At 43.5% G+C, this 27,184-nt stretch overlaps 1 protein-coding gene and 1 long non-coding RNA gene across 4 annotated transcripts in view; one reads left to right on the top strand and one right to left on the bottom strand.

The window, feature by feature from the left end:
- LOC115523020 overlaps nucleotides 1–10,818 on the top strand; it is a 33,194-nt gene extending 22,376 nt beyond the window's left edge. For both annotated transcript variants that reach the window (XR_003971618.1, XR_003971617.1), the window contains one exon: nucleotides 10,206–10,818. This is a non-coding gene — a long non-coding RNA (uncharacterized LOC115523020). The remainder of the gene's footprint in view (nucleotides 1–10,205) is intronic.
- The window catches only part of PLCXD2 (phosphatidylinositol specific phospholipase C X domain containing 2), a 50,790-nt gene that overhangs the window by 8,414 nt on the left and 15,192 nt on the right, over nucleotides 1–27,184 (bottom strand). For both annotated transcript variants that reach the window (XM_030328602.1, XM_030328603.1), the window contains exons 3-4: nucleotides 10,185–10,645; nucleotides 4,719–4,960 (exon numbers count right to left, since the gene is read on the bottom strand). In XM_030328602.1, coding sequence (XP_030184462.1) covers nucleotides 4,719–4,960; nucleotides 10,185–10,645 — 703 coding nt within the window. The remainder of the gene's footprint in view (nucleotides 1–4,718; nucleotides 4,961–10,184; nucleotides 10,646–27,184) is intronic.

The raw sequence follows: 27,184 nt of genomic DNA on the forward strand, positions 1-27,184 counted from the left end.
TCTTGTGGTGACGCTGTCCTTGGTTGTCATCTTCTCCTTTCCTTTTCTCTTTCAGAGCTGCCCTTCCTGACCTCTCCGTCTTCTTGACAACCTTATTGAGGCCTCGGTACCATTTTGCCTTCCTTTCTCTTTTCCTCTTACCGTGACAACGATGGTCAGTCCTGCGTTGTTTCCCTCACTCAGTGGACTTGATAACTGGCCAGGGGCTAAAATGCATCTCATAAGTCAATTTGCATTTTTATATTAGTAGTCTAATTGGGATTTAAAAAACCACGATCACATGAGTAATTACATTTTTAACTGGGTCTCCTGAAGACTTAATAACCTCAACTTGACCTCAACTTACTTAATTTCTTTGCACCTCAGTCTATCCCCCTGTAAAATGGGGATAATAATACTACTAACTTCATACAGATTTTTGAAGAATTAAATAAGGTAATACATGTGAAGTGCTTGGAACTACGCGTGGGATATAGTAAGCACCATGTAAGTGTTTGGCAGGAGAGAAGGAATCGTAGAGTGTAGGGTAGAGATATTTGAAGGCTGAGAACAAAGCGCCACAAATAGTCTTCCCTTGGCGATAGAGGCTTGGCATACATACAGTGGCCCACAGGAAGGCCACTGCAGTCCTGAGCCTGATCCATTCAAGACTTCTTTTTAAAATGTCCTAGTCAGGGGCAGCTGGCTGGCTCAGTTGGTAGAGCACAAAACCCTTGATCTCGGGGTCGTGAGTTCAAGCCCACGTGGGGTGTAGAGCTTACTTTAAAAAATGATAATCTGCCAGTCAGTGTTTAGGTATGTAATGCTGGCGCCATCTTCTGGTCATCATGGGAAAATGAGAATTACAGGCTTGGTGGCAACTCCAGGTGACTCCAGCCGAGCCAAACCACAGGGGATCCCCGGAGCCTGAGCAGAGAAATGTGGGAAATGTGCGGTCTCCGGTGACAAAGAGCTCTGTGTCAGCCTCAGGTTGCTCGTATCAACCTTTCCTCAAGGCAAGGATCAAATAACCAGGATTACGTACAACGACAGGAAAATGTAGAACTCATTGTGAGGAAAAACTGCTTTGTTTTCTTAACTCCTGGCCTTTACCAAGGTGGGATCAGTGCAGAAGGGTGAGCCAGATACTGCTGATAGGCCTGTGAAGCACCAGGCCCCACGAGCAGAGCAGTTGCTTAGAAACTTCCCTTTGCCTTTGAAGCCCACTGGGAACAAGGCTGGCCCTCTCCGTTTCTGGCTTTCTCTACAGGTAGAGTTGGCATGCCTACTTTGTGCCAGGCACTGTGGTAGGCATTGTCACGTAAGATTCTACAGTTTTGTGCAGTATTATTAATCCTCTTTAAGTGGCGAGAAAGGGACAGATCAGAGACCTCAGGAAACTTGTCCAAGGCCACCTGTTAAGAGACAGCCTTAGTTTGCTAGGGCTGCCATAGAAAACGCCTGACTGGGTGGCTTACACAACAAAAATGTATGTTCTCCCAGTTCTGGAGGCTGGAGTCTGAGACTGAGATGTTGACAGGTTTGGTTTGAGTCTTGTCTCCGTGGCTTGCAGATGGCCACCTCCTCACATCAGCTTTTCTCTGAGCACACCCATCCCCAGAGTCTCTCTGTCCAAATTCCCTCTTCTTATAAGGAGACCAGTCCGACTGGATTAGGGCCCACTCTAACGACCTCATTTTAACTTAATCACTTCTTTAAAGACCCTCCAAATACAGTCACATTCTGAGAGACTGGGGCCTGGGGCTCTAACATATGAATTTCCAGGGAATGTAATTCAGCCCATAACAGGGACCAAGTCAGGTTTCAGTCTCAGGCCTCTGATTTCAGTCTGTGTCCCTTTCTATGGCCTCATGGCTGCTCTGTCCTTGGGCTTCGGCATAACCTTTTTTCCCGTTGATTTCAGTGTGAGTCCAATTTTTCTAAGAATCTAGGGGCAACTACCATAGACATTCAGTCAGAATGGCTGTATTTTTCATGGCTTCCTTTCAGGGTGATGAACCATAGCAAACAAGATCTCAGGTCCAAAATTTCACCCAAGAGTTAGGTTAACTTCCCACTGAAAAAGAAAAAAAAGGCACCTCTACATTTGTGGGAAAATATACCTGATCTTTTTCCTCTTGGTGCAGCTGATAACCAGTGCCCAGGACCAGTCTGACAGCACCCTTGTACCTTAGTTAGGACAGACTTTTGGCATGTTGGAGTTGCTTCTTGGCTATGCTTCTTCAACTGCCCAGAGAAAATAACAGCTGCATGTCATGCTGGGGGTTTGGGAACAAACTCTTGACTGGGTTTGTTTCTCCTGTCTGTGGATGTGGAGGCCTGGCAATGCTTGTACTATTCTTGAGACCAGCACGGTGGAGAGGCCCAAGTGTCTTTCCAGTCTCGAGACACCTGCTTACTATCAGTGGGCAAGGGCTTGGCATGCTAGGATCTCTTGGCTTTGGGCATTTGCCGCCATCATTACCACTAAGGTCAAGACTTTTGTGCTTCATTTGCAGCCAGATTAAAGTTCTAGGAATTGACAAGTATGAACAAGTATGAATTGTGACTTTGTGGGTTCACAGCTGTAATCAAGAAGATACGACCAGATTCAGGTACTAGTAAGACAATTACAGGCCAGTGGAGCAGAAAGGAGCAGAGCAATGAAATATGCTATATTCAAGTCAGTGGTAAATATGGAAAAGGGCAACATTAGAATAATCCAAAGTCCAGAGTTAGGGCTTTTACCCTAACTCTGAGTATTGACTCAGAGTCTCAGAATATTGACCCTTACCAGCTATGTGGGTCCGAGTCACTTAACTTTACTGAGTCCCATCTGAAATGGGGACAATAATGTACTCTAGACAATATGCCCACCTGGAGGCTGGCTTAATTTAAGAATGAAATGAAAACATCTGCAAGAAGGTAATTCATATTCTGAGTTACAGTATGCGGATATAACGTATCCTTATTTTTAAATACTTCCTCTCCCTTGTTAGTACAGCTCCTTGTACAGGCTTTATTATAGTTATTTTCACAATGTTTATAGAAATGTACATGTTTATTTTTCCTGATAGACTTAAGTTCCATGAGGACAGAGACTATATTGTTAACCTTGTATCTTTATTTTATTTTTTGTTTACCTTATGTATTTTATTTATTTATCTTTTGTTTACCTTGTATCTTTAGACCTAGCTCCTCCCAAGTACTCAACCTTTGTTGGACTAATGAATGAATGAATAAATAAATAAATAAATAAATAAATAAATAATGTTAATCCATAAATTTACCAATGCATGCAGAAAATAGTGTGGATACATAAACATATATTATAAAAAAAGAAAGTTTGTAATTCTGGGTCTTTCAGAGATATATCGTTGGTTTATGACATTCTCTTTTCCAAGTTCAGCACAAGTAATTTAGTCAAAACTTAATAGAGTCACAAAGTAAAGGTTTCTGGTTTTGTTCATGGCCAACATAAGGCAACATAGGAATTTTCACCAGCAAACAAAAGTGCAGGTGCTCCCTGCTATGTGAACTCCTGCCAGGTAAACTCCTGTTATCTGGAATGATGCTATCCAAACTCAGAACCAAGCAGGCAGGGACACATTTTTGGAAGAACCTTTCTCTATGTAAACGCTGGTGCTTACCACCTGGAACTCAGGAACCAAAGTGAGTCTTGTAAATATCCTTTATCACCCCAATACTTCCTCAGCTTGGATAACACGGTTGCCCTGTTATCCAAACGTATTTATAACATTCCCTTTATCCATATCCATATGCATAGGCACACACACACACACACACGTGCGTCTGTGTGTGTGTGTATAAGTATCTGGAGCTTCTCCTACCTAATTGTACAGTGAGAATAAATTGTGCTCTGAGAAGTATTTCAAGCTGTGACAGTGCAGGCAGCATCCTCAGTTGCTTCTTAGGATTCATGGTCACAATGGAAGGGACAAACCGTGGCAGGCTATCTCTGCATACCTAGCACCTAGCACAGCTGCCTCACTTAATGCTTTTTTTTTTTTTTAATTTTTTTTTAACGTGTATTTATTTTTGAGACAGAGAGAGACAGAGCATGAATGGGGGAGGGTCAGAGAGAGGCAGACACAGAATCTGAAACAGGCTCCAGGCTCTGAGGTGTCAGCACAGAGCCCGACGCGGGGCTCGAACTCACGGACCGCGAGATCATGACATGAGCTGAAGTCGGACGCTTAACCGACTGAGCCACCCAGGCGCCCCACTTAATGCTTCTTAAATGAGTGAGTACTTGGGCCGGCTGCAAGGGCAGGGCAAGTTCACAGTGTGACCACGTGCCAGAAATGAACAGAGTGCTGTTGGCTTGAAGTGCTTTGCCTTAGCATCAAAGTTCGGAGAGTAGTTACGGTATACTGTATATTCCAACAAAGTATTCTGAGATCCTTTGGCCACAGTTAATGCAAACCACCTCAAATGCACAGATTTTTCAAATATAAGGTTTTCTGTTTTGTCATTATTCTAAATGTTCAAACTATACAATTTTACTGTTGATTCAAAAGAGAATCAAGTTGTTTTTTTTTTTTTTTAACCTTACTTCTGGGGTGGAAGCAAAAATTTTTTTTTTTTAATGTTAATTTATTTCAAGAGAGAGAAAGACAGAGAGCATGAGCAGGGGAAGGGCAGAGAGAGAGGGAGACAGAGAATCCCAAGCAGGCTCTGTACTGTCAGTGTTCAAGTTAGAGGAAGCAAACTCTTACCTATGAACCAGAGTGTTCTTGAGGCCACCAACCAGGCCTCGGGCGATGGTCTTCACTCGGGGGGTGAGAATCGCTTGAGAGACATGGAAGGAGCCCCGTGGGGCCCGCTCACTCAGAGTGGTCTCCAAGAAGAGGATTAGTTTGCGCACACTTGTGGTGTTTGCCCAGGGCGCTGGGATCTTCTTTCCAGGCCACAGGAAGGGGTATTGCTTGTAGAAGGGGCAGTGATAGAAAATAAGAACCTGAAACATTCAAAACAGAAAAAGGAGAGCAATTTATGAACAAGCTGAGTGTTAACTCCCTGCTTTGTCCTGATTGCTAGGATTAAAGACAAACGAATACAAGCATACAGAAATTAAATCATTATATTTAATATATATTTATATTAATTATAATATATTATATATTATATATATTATACATATATTTAGAAAAATCAATAAGCAAAGGTTTAAGTACTTGTATATGACTTGAAGATTCTTAGCTTTATTTTTGTCACAAACACCTCTAGAAGTATGGTAAAATCCCAAACCCCTTCTCAGATTATGTTTTAAATGAATGTCTAAAATAAAATAGGATTACAAAAGAAATTATTAAGACTGAAATATAGCTATTAACATATTATTAAGTTTATAATAAATTAATGTATGTGCTTCACAATACATACATTAAATAAAAGTATTTTGTTGTAAGTGTACTAAGTTCCATCATTTTGAGTTATGATGAATTTAAGTGATATTTCAAATGACTGAAACGTAATATGGAAATAGCTGTGATTTCTGTGGGGACAAAGTCACCCGTACGGCCGATAGTGCTGTGGCTGACTGCCTGCACTCATTGTCGATGAGTATACTAATTTTCAGCTAAAAGTGACAGGGAATAGACATGTAGATTTTTCCCATGCAAATTCACAGCCTACTTAAATTCTACCCATGCCCCTTCCCTTGGGGCTCTGAGCCCCTGATGGAGAGCCCTGTGGCTGGCGCGGTCTACAAGTCATGGCTCCTACGCTCGTGAAACTGACACTCCTGGGGTTGTGACCAACACCTTGAACTCATCTGGGAGTACCTAGAGTTTCAACAGTGCGAGCTGACTGAATGAAATAACCCTTCCCACGAGGGCGTGGGAGGGCACTACTCCAGGCAGGGATGACTTCCAGGAGGCGATGGGTCTCCAGCGGGGCCTCTGGGGACTGGTAGTGATTTTGAAAATAATTAGCAAGCCACAGCCACAGCATTAATTAGTTTCTGAGAGGCAGCTGAGGGACAGGGAATTGCTATTTTGATTGTCCCAATTCAGAGCTCTGCTGCCTAGGTTTCTAGAAGTAATAGATTCCCCCTGCTCCCAGGCACCAGTAATCTCTTCCTGGAGGAATGTCCAGCGTGTTTATACTCCCTGGACCGCAATCCTCAGAGAGCTAGCCCGAGAGCATAATCCCCCAGGCACCCAAGAAGGAAGGCTATGAATGTGTGTTTCCTTTGCAGTGTGTTTAGCTGGTGACTAAGGTGCCTGACCAACTGCTCCTGGGGGCCTAGAGCAAGGGCGCACCAGGCTGGATGCACCCAACAGGCAAATAGTTGTTCTTGTTGTTTTTAATGGTGTTGAGTAATGTCTGACTGACTGCTAATGATGCCTGTGGTAAACACGTGTGTCAATGAGGTTAATCACAGGCTCATAGTAAGCAGATTGCCTGGGAGATTGGGAGGATTTCCCGCTGGCGGTGTAATCGGCTGGCTGGAAGGCTGGGGTCTCCAGCCTGGGGAAGGGGAGAAAGCTGGCCTTGGAAATGGACTGTGGGAGAGGCGGGAGGCTGTGCGACCCTTCTCCGGCAGGCCATTTTCAGAGCTGCCTGGACCCTGAGCAGTGTCAGGGGATAAGAGGACCGTGCTATTCTTTAGTCTTCCTTGGAAAAGGTGTAAGGAGTACAAATTGTACAAAAGGGGCTTTATGCCTTTCCTCAAGAGACTTCTTGAGCAATCTGACCCTAAGAGTTATAGGGAGAATTTCTGCTGACAGCAGGAGGCTGACCTAGCAAACCAACCTTATTCTATGGAATTCTAGGGCAGTAACTCTTGCCCCAGGGCCTGTGTTTCGCATCTGCCTCCCTCCATTGCCCTGCTATATTTTTCTCTCCCTTCCAGCTCAGCAATTTATGTTCAGGGTTTCTCTTGAGGCTCAGATTTGAAATCGAATTTCTTTTGAGAATTATTCCTTGATTGACCTCCTCTTATTTTGATGGGTCCTTTACTGGCGGCCCCTGGGCTGTAGATTTATGCTATGTACTATTTTTCAATTGATTGATTACAAACCCCTTTCTTCATAGAATGCAGGTAGGGCAGTTTTATCCTGCAATTGTATATCGGTCGTTTTGTATTTTAGGAATGTTCTGTACTCCCACCTTCTCATTAAGATTCGAAATACTGCCACATTGTAGAATAAATCTTCTAATTCACTGTACCTCAAAACCCATAGCCGCTACGCACATGTATCAGTGAGCTGGGACGTAACTGTCGGGTAAATGAAATTTGACTGAATGGTAGTACGCTTCGTGCTATTAAATTGTAGTGATAAAATACTCAGGGGGTTACATGCCAGGCAGCTCATTACATAATGAATATTTAAAGTTTAACCACCAGCACAGGGTAGGTGACTGATGACTGTGAGGTCTCTGTTTAGGTGTTAAGAAGAGACACGGCAAGGAAAACTTCGGGAAGCGAAGAACAGGGAGATCCTCCAATTCAAATGGATGACAGGCTCCCTTTTTCTGATATGTCATCGTAATCTCTTCCCTTCGTAATTTGAGGTGTGTGGTAGTTGGAAGACACAGATTAGCCCATACTTGAAAATGAGGATAGCTCGTCCCCCTGCTGCTAGAAATTCACTGTCCGCCCTAGTCAGTATTCCTGAAGATAACCTGTTACTCTTGCAGACTTCCAAACAATTTCGTATGCAGGAAGGCATTCCATCCAGGATACTCCCTGGTTACAAAGTATTAAATCTATATTTATGCCAGATATCTAATTATCAAACTTAGCTTTACTCAGATTTATTCTTACCTGAATCCCAAATTCAAAGGCCCTCCTACAGGTCTCTAGCCCTTTCTTCCATTCTGCTAACTCTCTGTGACTCTCTGATAATAGGGGCTCAAGGGTAAGGAGAACATGTTTTTATGAGCGTAAGTAACCCACGATATCTGTTCTGAATGAAAACCACCAAGGTGAGGGAACGGCGCTGGGACGGCATCAGAAGCTGCGGGAGCTCTGGGGAGCCAGGCAGGCTGTGACTCAATCCTGGCTCTTGCCACTCACTAGCAATGTTCTCTCCAGCAAGAGGCTTAGTCTCTCTGTAAGTCTCATCTATAAGATGAGGATAATAACAAACACCTACCTCATAGTGCTGTAGAGAGGATTAAATGTGCCAATCCATGTACCAAACACGGAGCAGAGAGGCTCAATAAATGTTAGCTGTTAAGGCGACATTGTTATTACTATTATTTCATATCGTAAGAGAGACTCCACTGAGAGAAAAATCTCTCCAAATTAGGCCTTTGAGTCTGAAAAAATATCAACGTAGGTTCAGGGGCAGAGGTGTGATAAATATTTGGCAAACTATCACAAAGTTTCAGCGAGGAAAAGTGGTTTAGAGAAATTTTAAGAGATACTAAGAGTTAACTCATTAGCCTCTGTGGAGTCAAAGACGTTTATTTAGCCCTTTTATAGGTGTGCAAAACCACCTGGCATCTCCAGTTACTGAGGCCAAACCTGGGAGGCATCCTGGAAGCCTGTTTCTTTTGCACCCTGAATCCCATCCACTAGCAAACCTTGTTGGCTCCACCTTCTGGTAGATTCCAAATCTGACCACTTGCTACCAATGCTCTCCTCACCGGTTCCCCTCCTACCCCTGGCTTCTTCCAAACAGACACAGAGACTCCATTAACGTGTAATTCAGGACACAGCACCCTGTGCTCAGAACCCTCTCACAACCTTCCTCCCTCAGAGCGAGAGCCGGAGTACCTAACCGATCACCCACGGGCTCTGATCTTCGCTGCTCTGCTCTTCAGCCCCATGCCCCTGCTTCTCCTCAAAGACGTCAGGCACTGGCTGGTTCCTCTGCTGGCAAAGTTCTTCCCCCAGTGTCCACATGATTAACTCCCTCGAATGTCTACCCTGATCAACCTATTTACAATTGAGATCGACCCTCCAACCCACAGAACGCTGGTTCCTCCTAATCACACTTGCCTTTCTGTTTTCATTGCTTGCATCCCTTTCTAGCATTTTCTGTAATGGTTTTGTTATGATGATCATCTATGATCTATTTCCTTGCACCTGAATCAAAGCCCCATGAAGGCAAGGATCTTTGTTTTATTTATTAATTTATCTCAGGTGCTTAGACTGGTGCTTGGCACATACTTGGTGTTCAATAAATATTTGCAAGTGAAAAAGCTTTAGTTGATTTTTAATTAAAAGCTCTTCCCCAAGTTCAAAAATAACTGCCTCTTTAAGATGCTTTGGTTGATGTGCATGTATGAGTAAGTGAGCAGCTGTGAATGAAAGGGACTTGCTTTTTTTCTTTTTTTAAAGATAGTCCAAATGGGAGGCTGACCTTTCCTGAAGCTCCCCTCTCCCATTATCTATCATCCTGTGGGATCAGAGCAGCATATATCTGAGGCCCACATTCCTTTTCTGGACGTTCCTCGAGGCCTAGTGTGGAGGCTCTACTAAGCTTAAGGGACCTGGGAATTCTCTCCAGCCTGGATCCCTTTGTTGGGCTCTTCCTTCCTTAACTCTCTCCAGCCATGACCCCAAATCTGTGAAGGGAGCCTTTTAAAATGTTAAGCCTCTGAGTCGAATCACTTACATGCTTTGTCAGCTAATGCAGGGATTTTCTGACATTGAGGTAGAGGCAGAATGGGCCGGCCTATCCCTGAGGGGAAGTAGGAGCCTGAAAATGGGATTCTATGGGAGATAAAGAAAGTGGTAATCACCAACTGGTCCAATTTCACCACACTGTTGTGCGCTGGTTCTGGCCAGGCCATTCAAAGGCAACCTAGATGCTTCGAACAGTCTGCCAAGCAAATTGTAAATACTCGGCAGGTGTCAATCCCAGTTCACAAGCGCCCAGGAACTGGTGTGTGTACATTGAACACTCCAAATCATCTCTGCCGTCCAGCCTAAGAGCTCTGGGGTGAGCTGCCCTCCAGCTGGTGATATAGAAAAGGGAGAAGGGGGGGCTCCTGGGTGGCTCAGTCGGTTAAGCGTCCAACCCTTGATTTTGGCTCAGGTCATGATCTTGCAGTTTGTGAATTCGAGCCCTCAAGTCGCTTCCATGCCGGCAGTGCTTGGGATTCTCTCTCCCTCTCTCTCTGCCCCTCCCCTGCTTGGACATTCTCTCTCTCAAAATAGGTGAAAAATAAAAAGCAGACAGACTTACGTTCGTGCCCTTGCAAGCATGTCTGTTTCCACTTACCTGGCACTTCTTCTCCCACAGGGCCTGCAGCGTCATGCTCTCCACGCTGCAGGCTGAGCACAGCTTGTTTCCAAAGGCCTCCTGGATCCGGAGAACTAGGCGTTTGTGGTGGGCCTCATCCATGGCGTAGAAGTGGTTGAAATCCAGGAAGACAATCTCTTGGGGGTGCTGTGTAAGAAATGAGTCAATCTCCATCAGCCCATCCGAGACCTTGATGCCAAAAAGTCCGTGAATGAAGTAGATCTCCTGGTCGGCATCCCCGGGTTTAGAAGACACACGTAGGTCGAAGTAGCGGATCCCAGCTTCCAGCTGCTCTCGGAACGTCAGGTTCTGAGTCACGGACCATTTCTTCATTAGCTTCTTCACCAAGGAGATCCTGGCGAGGCGTTTGATGGCTGGGGTTTGGTCAGGCCCCACTGGGGACTTTTCATCTACCCAGTAGCTAAATGAATCATGTGACCCTGTGCAAAGCAACAGAGGTGAGAAAAGCAGTTGAGACTGGAGCTGGGAAAAATAAGCCAGCTGACAAGGAAACAGCGCAAAATTAGCAAATACGCACAAAAAATGTAAATGAACACTTGCAAAACTTTCCAAGCTTGCTATAAGCACAAATAAAAGTCATGTAGTCTTATTAGCAGCTTGTTAAGCGTGGAATATGGCTGTAATTCTCGTATATTACTCACAGAAGGTGAATTAATAAATACCCGTTTGGAGAGCTGCTTAGAAACATGCTGAGAAAGAGGAGCTTTAAAATATTCATACCACTTGATCCAGTAATTTCATTTCAGGAAAGCTATTATGGGGAAATAAGTTAATGTTTGGAAAACAAAGATGTTTGCTGAAGAATATTCCTAAGACGACAAACTGCGGTTGCTGACGTGTCTCCTACAGAAGGTGGCTTAATGCTGGCCTCTCTGCTTTATTCAGGCAGCCATTGACACAAAGATGAAATCTACCTCGATAATTCTGGGACAGGCATTTAAATTCCAGGAAAGGCAGAATTTTAAAGAAGACAATTGCTATTATGTATACTATTTTTTATGTTATTGTACATGCTATTTTACTATTGTAAACACCTGAGTCAGTGGGAATAATTTCTTGACAAATCAGATAATGATTTTTAAGAGCTCAACACAGGTTACTCAACAGAGCCCTCTTTTTGGACGCATATTTTAAAAAAGTCAAATCGGCTATTAAATGATCAAATGTATGTTCCATTCCTCTGCCTTCGAGAAAAGAGGGTAGTTTTCCATCTAGACACTGAGATGATCTTATTGTTATAAAGTCTAAGTGACTATGACAGACACAGTTCTAACTCTGGTATGAAAAAATTTCAGGAGTAATTTCAAGTGAAAATTATCGTGTGTGGGGGGGTGTGCGCGTGTGCGTGTGTGAAAATTATCTCTGACAGATATCTTTCATTTGTCATTGGTTTCTATCTTCCAGCAGCTAGATGGCTCTGTGACTGGCTCTGACACTGGGGACCCCACATAGGTGACTGCACTTGGCAAGCAAAGTGTAGGAGGAGAATGTCCTTGTGTTGACCTTACTAACTTTGTTCTTAACCACTACCACCCATTTTAGAACCAAAATTATTTATTTATTTATTTATTTATTTATTTATTTATTTACTTACTTCTTTATTTATAATTTTTTAAAGTCTATTTATTTTTTTTGGGAGAGGCAGTGCGAGCAGGAGAGGGGCAGGGAGAGAGGGAGACAGAGAATCCCAAGCAGGCTCTGGGTTGTCAGTGCAAGACCTGACTCGGGGCTCGAACTCACAAACCGTGAGATCATGACCTGAGCTGAAACCAAGAGTCAGATGCTTAACTGACTGAGCCACCCAGGTGCCCCTAGAATCAAAATTTTTTAATTCATAGGGTTCATTATTATCAATTATTATTTTGACTAAATTTTAATTTTTTTTAATGTTTATTTATTTTTGAGAGAGACAGAGACAGAATGTGAGAGGGTTAGGGGCAGAGAGAGAGGGAGACACAGAAGCAGAAGCAGGCTCCAGGCTCTGAGCTGTCAGCACAGAGCCTGACGCGGGGCTCGAACTCACGAGCTGTGAGATCACGACCTGAGCCAAAGTCGGACGCTCAACCGACTGAGCCACCCAGGCGCCCCTTGACTAAATTTTAAATGTATGTTATTTCCATTTTCTTTTAAAATAAATCAATCTGGGATGGCTTTACTATTTTATCTTCTCAGAAATAAAGCAAAAACGCAAAAAAGAAAAAAGATGACAAGAAATGTTTTGTTATCCAGTCTCTAGAACATGGAGGCTATTCAGTAACTATTAAGAGAAAGCATATTTATTAATCCTTAGGCAAAGTCAATTTTACAAGCGAGAAAATTACTAGCATATTTCAGGTAAAAAAATTGCCATTACTAACAGAAATGTGGAGCAAGTCCCCCTGGATTTTCCGTATTGGTTGTTTCTGTTAATGAGACTCACTGGATACTTGCCTAATGCTCTGTTCCTTTGGCTTATGCAGCAACAGGAAATCTTTATACCTCCTCATTGAGAGATTTATTATGAATACATTATACATTGATGGTGAACAGCCAGTTCTCTCTTCTTTTTAAATTGTACTAGCAGCCCAGCTGTTCAGGACTGAGTGTGTAATATAGTGTGAGGCACACGTTGAACTTAATTCTTCCCTGGGTCTCAGGGAATAGCCATTATCCAAGCACGGAGAAGAGACAAATCCCTTCTGGTGTTCTCTTGGTGCTGAGCCCAGTTTCAACCTCCAGACAGTGATGTGCTAACAACCTCCAATGCTTTTCTTCATGCCTGAGGGTTGTGCAGCAATGTGACAGCAGTGGGGCCCCAGGGACCATTTCTGAATACACAGGGACACACACGGTACCCAGGCCATCCCGCAGAAGAGGGAGGGTGTGCACATTCCTTAGGAACACTGAGTCTATCTCTTTGTTCCCTTCTCCAATTCCTCTTTTCCTTTCTGACATCCTGTGTCCAGTGCCACACCCCTCCATCCCCTTGATAGGAAAGGATGGGACAATGGAACAGATTGCTGAATGTTCTACAGCATTGTCCTACCTAGACTTCCTACAGCAATCAAAGCCAGCCATCACTCATTAACCACTATCAATATTTTTGCTTTTCCACCTTTTTTGTTTTTTTCCCCAGGAAGCTTTTACCTCATATAGAGTGAGTGAAGTAACCTTCAGGCCTGAGTGCATTTAACTATTTGTTTTTCAAAACACAGGGTAAAAATACCCTCCCTTCTCCTGCACATAGGATATTTACAAGTTACGCAATTTGCTAACAGTTCTTATAAAAAGAAAATCCTAATATTTTATAGCCCAAATTCATTAGCAAGATTTCTTCTTCCTATACTCGATAGAAGTTATTTTACTTTTTAAGGTTGCCTATAGTGATGGCTCCTTCTCCCCCTTTGCCCTGGGATGCGTGCATTAAATTCATGCATTCCTCCAGAAGAGGAGGAAATACCTGTTTAATTGGCCCTGGCCTTATTTTCTTGGAGAACTGTTGTGTGGGAGTTAAGGACGGCAGCTCCATGAGTTCTGGTTTGCTTTATCATAAGGTTTGAAACAGTTTTAGGACCTCATCCTGCTGGGATTTCTGCCATGGACAGTACTTTTGCTGCTTACTTATTTTTGCTTAACTACCGACAGTACCTATGCATCCTCACTCATCCCTCTCTGTGGCTCATCGGATCTCTAAAATAGGTTTAACTGGTGCCCTTTACCTTAAGAAGGAAACAAAGCACTTTCCCTCACGTCTCATCCCTTGCAGCCACTGTCTTCCTTTTCTTCATGCTCAAACTCTCCAAGGTTGCCCCGCCCTGCTGCCTTTGCCTCTTTTTCTCCACTCCCTCCTTCCCGCCTGAGGCCATCTCCTGTCCTCTTGACCCTTAGAACCTTTCAATCAACCCAAATGGCTTAATTTTTCTGGGTTTCTCTGAGGGTTTGCTAAGTCAGCTTTTTTTCTGGAACCTTCCATCCCCATGTGTCCTGTGATGCAAACTTCTAGATGTTCATATTCTTCTGTTACCACTCTCCTTCTGTCTCCTTTGCTGGTTCCTCTTCCTCCTTGCCCCCAGATGTAAGTATTTTCCAAGGATCTGTTCTTTATTTTCTTCCTTTTCCCGCCTCCAGAGATCTCATCCATTCCCCAGGTTTCCCATAGCACCTTTGTGCAGATGACACCAAAATCTTCGTTTCAAGCTCCGATTCTAAATTCCAAACATGTTTCCAAGTTCCTGTTGAACTCTCCCACCTCGATAGCCTGCTCACTGACAACAAATCGCGTATTTTCAGAGTCCAGCTACTCACGCTGTTCCTCTCACCCCTCAAAGTGCCTCTTCTGAGTTTCTGTCGGTAGTTCAGTGACTGGAACTTGAAACCTTGGATTTTATTCTCCCCTCTCCCTCACTCTCTTCATCCACCCAGTTACCAAAACTTTGCATTTGACTTTTGCAACATAGATCAAACTCACCTCTTCTTTAACCTTCAACGGATAACCCCCCTGCTCATACACTCATTATCTGTCATATAATCCAGACCAAAAGGACCCTAACCTAATCCCTTTCATTCCAGCCTCTCTCCAGTTTGTTCATATTCAAAAGTGAATCATCTCAAGATAAAGTGCTGATTATGTCATTTTCTTCTTCCTTCCCCCCTTCCAAATCAGATTCAAACTCCAAACACCGGTGTTCAGGACTCTTCACTATGATCCCTGTGCATTAGTTTAGACTCCTCTCTCACCAGGTCTCTACATGAAGCCTGGCATCTGTTGGTGTCCAATATCCATGGATAGGCAGGCCTCCTCCTGGACTTAGTCCACTTCTTTAGCTGAACTTAACTTTCCGTAAAATATTCCCTCACCTAACCCTGTCTACAGCTTCTCCCCAGCATTTGTAGCCCATAATGGACAAGCTGCTTACCCTATTTCTGTTTTCTCATCTGTGAAATGGGCTTAACAGTGCCTCTTGTCACAAAACTCGTTGTGAATATTGGAATGGGTATGGTGTGCTTGGAACAATGCTGACATGTAGAAGTGCTGAGCTATTGTTATTCTTACTAGCCATGTTCTGTGAGTTAGAAACTGGAGGGAGGAGGGGTAATTAATTGGAAGTCCTCATCTTAAATATTTAGGGTCTGGAAGATTTTCTTTTCTGCACCTGACGTGCTATCCCTCTTCATCTATTGGTGGACATGGAGACAACAGCTTAGCTTTTACTTTGTTCACAGGAGCTGCCACTCTCTCTCTTGGTCACAGCCTAAGCTTTGTCATCACCCATTTCTAACATCTTAAAATTCAGTATCTTACTTTCTGAATTCTTACTTTCTGATCACAACTTACTTTTCTTCTGCCTCCTTGTGACTTTACTTCTATTTCCCCCAATGGGAGAGCCCCGTGTTGGCTCTACTTCTCCTTCAGCTATAACCAAGGTTGTCAATTGCCACTTTCATGTGTGGAATTATTACTTATAACTATTTGAAAGCTGTGAAGGTCACGGTTGGGGCATGTCTTCTGCCTATACATGCAGATCATGTGCACTGCCCAAAATGGACTTGGAAATATTAACATGATCTTTTCTTTTTTTTTAATTTTTTTTTTTTAACATTTATTTATTTTTGAGACAGAAAGAGACAGAGCATGAATGGGGGAGGGGCAGAGAGAGAGGGAGACACAGAATCGGAAGCAGGCTCCAGGCTCTGAGCCATCAGCCCAGAGCCTGACGCGGGGCTCGAACTCACGGACCGCGAGATCGTGACCTGAGCCGAAGTCGGACGCTTAACCCACTGAGCCACCCAGGCGCCCCTAACATGATCTTTTCTAACATACGTCTTGACTATCAACAAATGTTTTTCTTCTTTCCTCCCATACTTCTCATTTATAGAGTGGACTCAATAAGGTTTAGGAACTACCAGACATCAAATATTAGATGACTATTTTCAGACTCTGGGTAGGGGATTTTGTTGTCATCTCAGGAACAGTCTAAACAGAGCAAGAAATGTGGCCACACAAGCTCCTCTTTCATGTTCTGCACTCAATGGACTGCTAGCATCTCTAACGTTAGCCCTACAAAGGTGAGGCTTTTTTGTCCAATATTTGGAAAATTCTTTTCTGCTCACCTTGCATTTTCACAATTACTACTCTTTCTCCTACTGTTCCCTTATACAATCAACAGGCATTACAAATGTTTCCCTTTCCTGTTTTTAGGTGTACAAAACCCTGGCTAAAGTATGTGAAAACACTTTGAAATCTAAATCAGGAGGTTTAGATTTAGGGGGGGGTTAGAAATCCTCTCAGGGAGCTTTTAAACACAACAGTGCCCAAGACCCAATCCAGACCCATTGAGTCAGAATTTCTCTGGGGTGGGCGTTGAGAATAGAAAACTTGGAAAACCCCCAAGTGATTCTATTGTGCACCCAGGCTTGACACCTGCTGCCATAAATAGCAGGTCTTCTTTTCCCAACAAGCTCTCTGACTTCTGGGATCACCTTGTCCCGTTGGTTTTCTAGCACTTTCAAATCTTCAAATAATAATCGGGCGGACTGCCTTTCCCATATCTTGGTAGAAGCTTTCTTCACCATATCTTTCATTCCAGGAATTCCTACTTCCTGCCTTTTGATCAGTTGGATAACCACTGTTTGTTTGTGAAGAAGAAAAATATGAGGGAGAACATAACTTTCCTTACCACGCTTTCTAGTAAGCGATTCAATGAGGTTATGTAAGGTTAATAAGGGCCTTTGAGATAGGGGCTGGGTTACAGAGTTCAGAATAAAGTCATCGTGGCAGCAAAATCATGAGGAAAGAGATCTGAATGGGAAGAGTTAGCAAGCTGTGTGCTCAATGTTATTTTCTCCTGGATAGCAGTAGGTTACAAGATTGTCGAAGAGAACAGGTCCAAGAAAATGAGCTGGTCTTCTGGGCACCAGGGACAACCAGTTTGCTCTTCATCTGGAATACCAGTTGCTACTTGATTCTTTCTGAGGTTTGTTAGTTTGGAAGTACTAGATCTCAAGTGAGCACACAGCAGTTTTTAGTTACAGCATTTTCATTACCCATTTCTTGCAATTTGGAGTAGCAGCCATTTTTTTTTTTTTTTTTCCCTGAATTCACTTAATTAAAAGGAATTTAAAGCAAGCTTCTTGGGAAGCTGGTCTCTACATGAAATAGGAAATTCAAACCACACACCCTGAAATGATACATTTCATTAAAACACAATGGTAATTCAGATTACACGGTGACCTACAGCCACGGAAGGAAGACTGAGACGAGAGTTAAGTGAATAGTAGGAGAAAAAGAAACGCCTGATCACATCTCTGGGTGGCACTGGGGAAGTGGGGATGGTGACCCCATGACAAAGAACTTCTGACCTCACATATTTAAGAAGATCTCTCCCCCCCTCCCCCCCCACCCCCTAGATACTACTTCGCCTTTGGTGAGCCCTTCTAATTTTGAAGCCCATTAGCCCCCTCCAAGCTGGTTTACTGAAACCCATACTCCCACCACACACCATTCAATGTCTCTCTCGGTGCCTCTAGGCTATGTGTTCTCAATGGGGTGACATTCTGTCCCAGGGGACAGAAATCGGTTCTTGGGGGATGAAAAAATCCCACTCTTTTTATGTATAAAGCAACACAGTACTTCAACAGATATACAGTATATCTGTGGTATTAAAATATCATTGTGTGTGGAGGGAGGGGGAGTGGTGAACAGGATAGAAATGGCTAAAGAGACTCCTTGAGTGATAAAAAACCAAAAGGCTGAGAAATATCACTCTAGACTGAACTCTGGTAGCCAAATGGACATCTGACTTGTCCGGGCTGGACCTCTGGCCCTGCACCTCTTCTTATCCTTAACCGGCATGTCTCTCAATGCCTCCAGCAACTGTTTCTCCATGGACATCCATCCATAAGTTGCCCCAGTACTGGAAGGTTCTCTTCCCTGCTGCCAGAACACTCATAAATTGGGAACCAACTCAATTCCCTCTTGTCCAGTTATCTTCTGAATATTCCCACTAGGCATCTCCAAGTTCAACAAGTAATTTCTCTGCCTCCTCAGCCCCAAAGGACCCAGACTTGACATTTACAAGGTACCAACTGAGCAAGAGGAATGTTCAGTCCTGAGACCCAACTTGATGAATTACCATAGCTCTGAATAAGCTAGATGGAGAGTGACCACGGTGGGTAAGAGCATGGGGTCTGGTGCCAGGTTGCCTAAGTTCATAATCGTGGCTCTCCTGCTTACTAGCTATGGGACTGAAGTGCTGTGCCTCAGTTTCCTCATTTGTGAAATGGAAATAACAACAGTACCAACATCAATGGTTTGTGGTTAAGGTTAGATGATTAACTCAGGTAAGCATTTGGAAGAGTCCCTGGCCAACAGGATGAGCTCAAACATATCATTATTATTATTTCACTATTAAAGAATTTGTGTCATCTTCCACTTGGATGATATTATCCGGTTTTTAAATAATGTTGTGAAACTTCATTAAACATTTTATATTCAGGATCTACTGTGGCGGTTGAATAGGAAAAATGAAATTAGCAGTTGAACTGATTTATTTTAGGTTACATCCAGAACCAACACCAAAAAGAGAAAGTTCAGATCATCATATTTACAGTTTAAGTGTAAGCTGGCACTAAACATAAAATAATAAATTATCTCTAGTCTGCTCCCATGTAAATAACTCAGGAATAAATAAATACACTGACTACAGAATTTGAAAGTATAGGAGAGGAAGTTCCAAGGATATTCTTTATTCTTGAACTTTCTGTTTTTAACATCATAGCATTAGACATCCTCAAGAGATTTCTGTACTAAAACAAGTACAGAAAAACAAATCCAGCCTCTTTCTATTATTTGAAACGGAAAAAATGGCAATACCTTCCCGACCCATCAGTGTTCACAAATATCGCTGCAACACTCAAACGCTGAGATACCCATCCAAGAAAAGAATTTTTCCATAATATAGTTTAAACACCAAATACCAGAATCAACACTTTCAGAAGTTTCTCCATATTTTCTTACACATTGGAAAATATTGATGCATAGTTCCTAGGCACAGGGGCATGACCAAGTTGATGTTAATTTGCCTCTCTCAATATGCTTCATCACCTCCTAATTTTCTTTGCATGTATGGGCTTTTCAGGCCTCTTGGGCTCACCTGTTTTATTCATAGGCTTTTCACTGTTTTATTTTTTTTTTTTCAACGTTTATTCATTTTTGGGACAGAGAGAGACAGAGCATGAACGGGGGAGGGGCAGAGAGAGAGAGGGAGACACAGAATCAGAAACAGGCTCCGAGCCATCAGCCCAGAGCCTGACGCGGGGCTCGAACTCACGGAGTGCGAGATCGTGACCTGGCTGAAGTCGGACGCTTTAACCGACTGCGCCACCCAGGCGCCCCGGCTTTTCACTGTTTTAGAAGACATTCTCACCGACATGGGAAGTGGAGAGCACATCCACATAACTCAAGCCTGCTGGGTGAGCCGCTGAGCCATGGATAACAACATTCTCCATCTTGTCGCCTGGATATCCCTGCAACTTCAAGGTGTTTGCCCGCCCACACGAGTGAATTCATTCTGAGGGGATTTTGACTCGTGGATTCCAGGTGAAATGAATTTACAAGTTGTTACAGCAAACATTTAGCCAGTGAGCCTTCACAGCGGGGTCATGATAGGGGTGTTTGGGGCTAATGTCTCACAGTTACCAAAGCTTTTATGTACATGTTTGTGTATATATGCTGACATTAAAATTGGCCCATCTGAGATGAAATCCAGATAAACTTCTTATTCAGGAGGAAAAAGACACCATGCTACAATTACTTCGAAAAGTATGCTTTTAAGAATCGAAAAAAAAAGACACCACTTCTTGGGAAGTATTTTTACTAATATCAACAGAGAGCTTCAAATAAACATAATAATTATTATGCTACATTTCTTTTAAAGACAATTATTATGTTGAGCTCATTTTTTAAGGTGCCATCTAAACTCCACGTAAACTCCAGACTTTTATCAGGACTTAATCGTATCATCTCTATCGACACCTAAGACATTCTGGTCCATTGCGAGCTTGCTCTTAAAATGTATATTGAAAGTGTACGCATGGTCTATTAGGAATGTCAGAATGTTCAATTAGGGCTTGTCTATTTTATCTCAGTTTGAACTTTGGGTCACATGGTTTGTCATTTACATGTTCTTTCCCTGATTATTAGCCTATACCCTGTCACGTGAGGCCAGAGTAATGCAGGCAGCTTGCAAGAAAACAGATGCAGTTACCCATTGGAGCCAGTTACCCATTGGAGCTGATGCTGCAGAAAATGGCACTGAATGCCAAATTAATTTTGCCAAATTAAGGTAAAATACAGATGCTAAAAAAAATGTCCAGGGCAAGTTAATAAGATCTGAGCTGCAAGGAAGACTCCTCCCCTTCCCCAAACAGCAAGAACTAAAGCATATTAAGGATACCCAAATACAAAAGACCACAACCTTGCTTACACTCAATTGTAACAGAGCTACACCATTCATATGACCAGAAGGTTTCTGGGTAGGAATATAGGCTCAACTAGACCCAAAGTGCAAACAGCAGAAGAGAAGCAGTATCATACTTTAAAAAGGGAAAAGATATTACGTGTTTAAGCCAAAGAAAGAGACTAATCTTCTCCCATCTCTTAAGGAGGAAAGGAAGAGAGAACAGATCCCAAATGGAACTGGGATCAGCACCTGAGAGGCCCAGCTGAATAGCTCCTCCAGATACTGTCCGTCCATCTCTGAGGTTCAGAGATGACAGCCTGGTGCCTTGTTAAGCCATTTTATTTAATTAATTTGTTTAAAAAAAAAATTTTTTTTTTAACATTTATTTATTTTTGAGACAGAGAGAGACAGAGCATGAACGGGGGAGGGTCAGAGAGAGGGAGACACAGAATCCGAAACAGGCTCCAGACTCTGAGCTGTCAGCACAGAGCCCGACACGGGGCTCGAACTCACGAACCATGAGATCATGACCTGAGCCGAAGTCGGTCGCTTAACCGACTGAGCCACCCAGGCGCCCCCAATTAATTTATTTTTTAAACATATTTTTTTTTATCTTCTTAAGTCTATTTATTTATTTTGAGAGAGGGAGGGAGAGGCAGAGAGAGACAGAGAGAGAGAGAGAGAGAAAATCTCAAGCAGCCTCTGCGCTGTCAGTGCAGAGCCTGACATGGGGCTCAAACTCACAAACCATGAGATCATGACCTGAGCCAAAATCAAGAGTCGGATGCTTTGTTAAGTCATTTTAAAGGGTTAAATTTTTTCTGAGAAAATAAGAGGATTTTATGCCTTATTATGTTTCTTTTTGAGAGAGAGAGAGAGAGAGCGCGCACGAGCGAGCATGAGTGGGGGAGGGGTAGAGAGAGGGGGGAGACACAGAATCTGAAGGATTGGAGACACCACTACTTAATTTTAGAAATGGCTAAACATACACCTCAGTATGCACATGGAACTTATCAGCAAGGCCAAGTTTAGAAAGAAGAGCTATTTAGGAACTACTCACTCCCTTAGCACCAGTGTCCACTCTCAGACTCAGATGGTGACAAGGAATACGAGGGACCCCTCTGGCCCTTCAGAGATCATTGGCTCAACTGGACTCCAGATCCCTTACTGTTCAGCTCTTTCTGTGGACGCCCGTTCAGCTCCTTCTCTGGCATGTTCCTGACTCATGACAGCCAGTTCTGCCAGGACTGTGGGCTCCCAGGGACAGCCATGTAGACGGGTGCACCAGCAGGGCGGGAGCTGAGGGGACCAGTCCACAGGGGACCTTGGGTAAACTGCAGATTTGGTGCCAGATGACACAGGTTCTTACCAGTGACTTCTTATAAAATAGGCAAGATTTTTTTAAAAAGAAAGAAAGAAAGAGAGGGAGAGAAAGAAAAGCTCTTTTTAGCACACATAGTAAACTCTTTATCTCGGATATGAACATGTGATAAGGAAAAAAAGGTCCTTTTTAATACATACTCTCCTCTAAGCAGAGTGAGTCCTGGTAACTGTGGTATCTTTTGTTTGCTAAGCACAGCTGAAATATTCATCTTGGGCACCAACGGCTTCAGACACACTTGAAGCAGTATTAAGCGGGGGTGGGACGCGCGAGCTTGGAGACAGAAACTTGGAAGGCCCTGAAGGGCTCTGCTGAGGAAAGGGAGACAGGAGGGTGGGAGGCCCGGAGGAAGGCTGGGAATCCGAAGGGGGAACAACGAGGGAATCACAGGGGCTGCAGGGCTCAAGGGAGACTCAGGGGAGGGAACAAACCTAATAGGGAGTTTTCAAAGGTGTGGTACCATCTCAGTTCTGCCTTTTTCTCTAAGTCGAGAACCAGTAGGGTTTAACGAGACAGTGAAGGGGTGCTGCACTATTAAGCTGCTCAAAGCAAACCGTGTCTCTGTCCAGCCCTGCTTATGGCCCCGTCACAGCAGGGCTCCCCTTCGCGGGACTGTCCCTCTCTGCCTCTCGCACCCTGCCTGGGCTGGAGTCTGCAGGCAGGGGTACACCTGGCTGGGGAGTGGGGGTGGTGCCACATGAAGGTGGGAGAAGGCGGGAAAGCAGGAGGAGGCTTCTCTCTGATTGAGATGGTCTTCAAAAAGATCCCTTTACGAAAAGTCTTTTCTTAAGTATGCTGGAATTAAAACCCTACCACAGGGCTAGCAAGGTTAAGCATCCATAAAAGCAAGATGTATAAATTTTAGGGCCATTCTACGGAGAAAGGCAATGTATCAAGACACAAGAGCACAATGCAGAAAAGGAGACAAACGCCAGGAAGAGCGAGTTTCACAAATGCTACTGAGGTCACGAGAGCAGCCACACGATATACTGTTCAGTTAATCCATACAAATAGGAGGCCTGCAAGTGTGAGTCAGGGAATACCTTTCTGTTAGTTGACTAAAGATTTACGACCACAAGGCGAGTCCAGCTCAAGCTTGCCACTGCCCAGAAGAGCACTGCAACCGTGCAGAGTAGAGCCTTCTGGAGCTGACGTGGCACCGCTGTGCATGTGGCTGAGCGTGCTGCTTCCCGCTGTGCGGTGCTGCTGAGCATGGTGTCTCACTGCTGGGACTCACACGCTTCCATTCTGTTCCTCCACAGACAGAGGTAAGCTCGATGAGCTGCCCATAAATAATAAATGCCTTGGCTTCGTGTGTGCACTTGCCTTCTTTAAAGGCACCAGATTCCCAGAAAGGATGAACGACCCCAGGGGCGAGGCTTGCAAGCTCTGAGCAGCCTTTTATCTGTTCTTGGAGTGCCATCATCTAAGGAAACCTCCCAGGGACAATGGTATCTAGAATAAGCATTTAGAAAACAGAGGCCGGCCCAATCTTTCCTTTCCTTTTCCCCAGTGATGTAAGGACAAAAAGATCGAGGATCAATGCATAGGTGACGTGTTCCTTCACCCCACCACCTTTCCGGCTCACCTACTATTGGACTATTTCTCTCAACTCTCCAACAAGTTCCTGAAAGGTACAGACAGAATCGCCAAGACTCTGCACTTCCACTAACAGTTAAAAGTCAAGTCTCGGGGCACCTGGGTGGCTCAGTCGGTTAAGTGTCTGACTTCAGCTCAGGTCATGATCTCACGGTTCGTGGGTTCGAGCCCCGCATCGGGCTCTGCGCTGACAGCTCGGAGCCTGGAGCCTGCTTCGGCTTCTGTGACTCCCTCTCTCTCTGCCCCTCACCGGCTCACACTCTGTCTCCCTCTCTCTCAAAAATAAATAAACATAAGAAAAAAAAAAAAAGTCAAGTCTCCTTGTAGTGTACGTAATGATATCTCCCTCCCACGTGTATGAAAAGGATGGCTGTGAGAATTACTGGAGGGAGGAAGGAACCTTTGCTCGTTGGGGCAAGAACTTGATTTACAGCAGTTCTGCCCAACACTTAGGCTGAGATAGTTTGTTTCACCAAATAAACAGTTAAGGCAAATTAAAATCAAAGGATGAATTCATCCAGCTATTGTTTTTCACCTCTGCTCTTATTGATTTCAATATAGTTACCCCTCTCAAAAAATAAAGACTTCGAAAAGAACTGGGTCAATGACATAAATAAATCCAATTTTCAGACCTTTTTTCAGAGTAGAAACTTTTTCTTTGATTGCTGGACCCTTGGTGCCAGGGACCAGATGTTATCTCTGAAAGAAATTTCACCTATGGGAGAGCCATTTGGCCTAGTTCCATTTAAATTTCCCCATCTGAAGGAAGAATTTATTTTGGACGAATCATATATCGAGTACATATTTCTTTAAAAATTAACTCCTTTTCCCTCTGCCCCTGGAGCTCATGCAAACCTCTTTATCAGAGAGCTAAAAGTATCCCAAAGACAATCTGTCGACCTCCCCAGCACTTGCATTCCATTCCTTCGTCATGTACTCGGCGGGTGATCCCTGGTAAGGGCTCAAGTCTGACAATAACAACTACTTCAATCTGCCGAGTATTTATTATGTACCCAAATGTCCAGCTGGGCATTTTGCTTACACGATCTCATTTTGTGATAGGAAAAGATAGGATTCAGTAGGCAGAGAGGGAAAGGATAGGACCTGAGGTCCTGGGTGGGGAAAAACACGTATTTTGGAACAATGCTGGGAGTGTCTGACCACGGCAAACCCCCTCAGGCATAAGGTTCCTCTTAAGAATGTAACAGAGAGCACCTACTCCCCCCAGATTTCTCTCAGGAATTTGACAAAAGACCTGACTAAAAATGAGTAGACCATAAAACCTATGACCCACAAGGAATGATGTGGCCTTAGACCATCCCTCATACAATGGAAACAAGCCAATCAGGAATGGACAACCCAACACCTAGAGTTAGTTATCCAGCCAATAAAGGTAAAAAGTGAGAAGGAACAAGGGAGAAGTTGGGGGGGTGGGGATGACCAGAACCTTATAAAACAAGGACCCTTTCCTTTTATCGGTGGGCACTCACTTTCAAATGCCCCCTCTCTGAAGAGAGCTTACTGTTCTTCCTTTCTAATCTTATACTCTAATAAACTTTTGCCTGCTGCTCATTTTGTGTCCACTTCTTTCTTCATTCTTCCAAGTGGCAAGACCACGAACCCCGGGGATTGAGGTAAAAAATCCCACAACATTTTCATCTCTGCCACAATCCTGCAGGGCAGTGATTACCAGCATTTTACAGATGAGGAACTGAGGGGCAGGCTGGTTTTGTGACTAGTTCAGGGCTACAGAGATCTCAAGTGGCCTGGGACAGAAATCCAAGTCTGTTCAACCAGAATCCACACAAAGCGGCTCTAGGCATATTGTTGCTTCCATATCCTTAATGATGAAATAAGTCAAATGCACTGCATATTTACTTCTGAAAACATGGTGATCGCAGGGTTTGTTTTTAGTGCTAAATACCTGCCCTCATCCCAATGCAGGAACTTGAAGGAGAGATTAAAGTGACTCTCTATTTTGTAAAGACATGAATAATTTCTATGTAGGGACACACGAGGGCACTGTAACCTTCTCTCAGTTGAGGAAACATTTTCTTTGTCGTTCCTCAGCTCAGAGCTTTCAATCCCAGTGCTGGTTCTGCTCTGATTACTTGTGTGAACTTCACATTGCAAATTCACACTGGAGGTTGGTCGCTCCATTTGCAAATTTAGGAAGGTGGGTCAAATGAGCCTTAGGATCTCTTCTTCCTTAAGAACCGGATGATTCCAATTTAGTAACAGTTCACTAACGGAATTCATGACCCTATTTTAACAAGGATTATTAATCATTGCAAAGCAATAAGATACGTTTTTTTCATACTGCCTATACTTAAGCAGAAAATGTGCTTATGAACTTGACTCATCATATTTGCAAGAAGCAAATCAATCCAAGCCTGAGGGGTGGTCTTTTATTTATTTTTGGCTCATCTGAGCATTTTGTGAAGTTGCTGGAGAAATTCCCTTCACACAGGTGGAGGTCCTCATTTTCCCATCTTGCGATTGGCTAGTGGTGGATCTGCACATTGAACACACTGGCCAGTAGCTCACTTCTTGTTCAACCTTTATGTGACAGCTCCTTTCACTCCAAAGGCTGGTGTTTGATGGCTCTGTGGGACATCTTTATGAAATTTATTGTGGGGACTTTAAAAAAAAACACCTTCATTGTCACTTAGCTCGGCTGAAATTTTTCACAGGGCAGGGTTATTTTAAGATTCATTTGACAAACTGCAGAATGGTCACGATCCAGGGAAGCTCCTCGGCTAGGTCCCCTCAGGAACGAGGGTTTTTTTCTCTGTCCTGTAAATGAAAGACTAAGCTTGGTACTCTGACAGAGGAAAGGGAAAAGGGAGGAGGAGAAATCCAACAAGTAGCAGTCTAAATAACATGAAATGATAGGTTTAAAGGAAATTTGTACATTACACACAGCAGGGAAAGTGAATGAAAACACACCCCACTCTGGAAGATGAGTGTCCTGACAAGCTTACACACATGCTCAAAGCCTCTGCTGATCTTTTGGTATCAAGGCAGAAAGATTTTTTTCTCTGCTGGAACCTTGCTGGGCGATTACTACACAGACCACTTAAACCACTGGGCTGCTTCTGTTCTGAGTCAATAAAAAGTCTCCTAGATGTTTGGTCTTGAAAAAAAAAAAAGAAAGAAAGATGTGGCTCGTTCAGCCGGAACAGGTTAGCAGGCAGTCTTTCAAACACAACCATCCTCATGGGTACTCAGGCATTAGAGTCCTGGCATGGAAACAAACGCCTCGGATGAAAAGAAAACTGTTCTTTATTACGACCAACAAGAGGAAGTGAAGTTGCAGTCCAGCACTGGGTCAATCTCCATCTCCATAAATGTCTTTTACTCAAGAGCACTTAAATGGATTTGGCAAGATCTAGTTTTTACGATTCTAGTACTGTTATCAGGACTTTTGTGGCAATTTGCTTAACTTCTCTGAACTTCAAGTTTCTTCATTTGTAAAATGGAGATAATAGCACTTGCATCACTGGGTTGTAAAGCTTAACCAGGTTTACATCAATCAA

This window comes from Lynx canadensis, chromosome C2 (genome assembly GCF_007474595.2).
Source record: "Lynx canadensis isolate LIC74 chromosome C2, mLynCan4.pri.v2, whole genome shotgun sequence".
NCBI classification, from domain to species: domain Eukaryota; kingdom Metazoa; phylum Chordata; class Mammalia; order Carnivora; family Felidae; genus Lynx; species Lynx canadensis.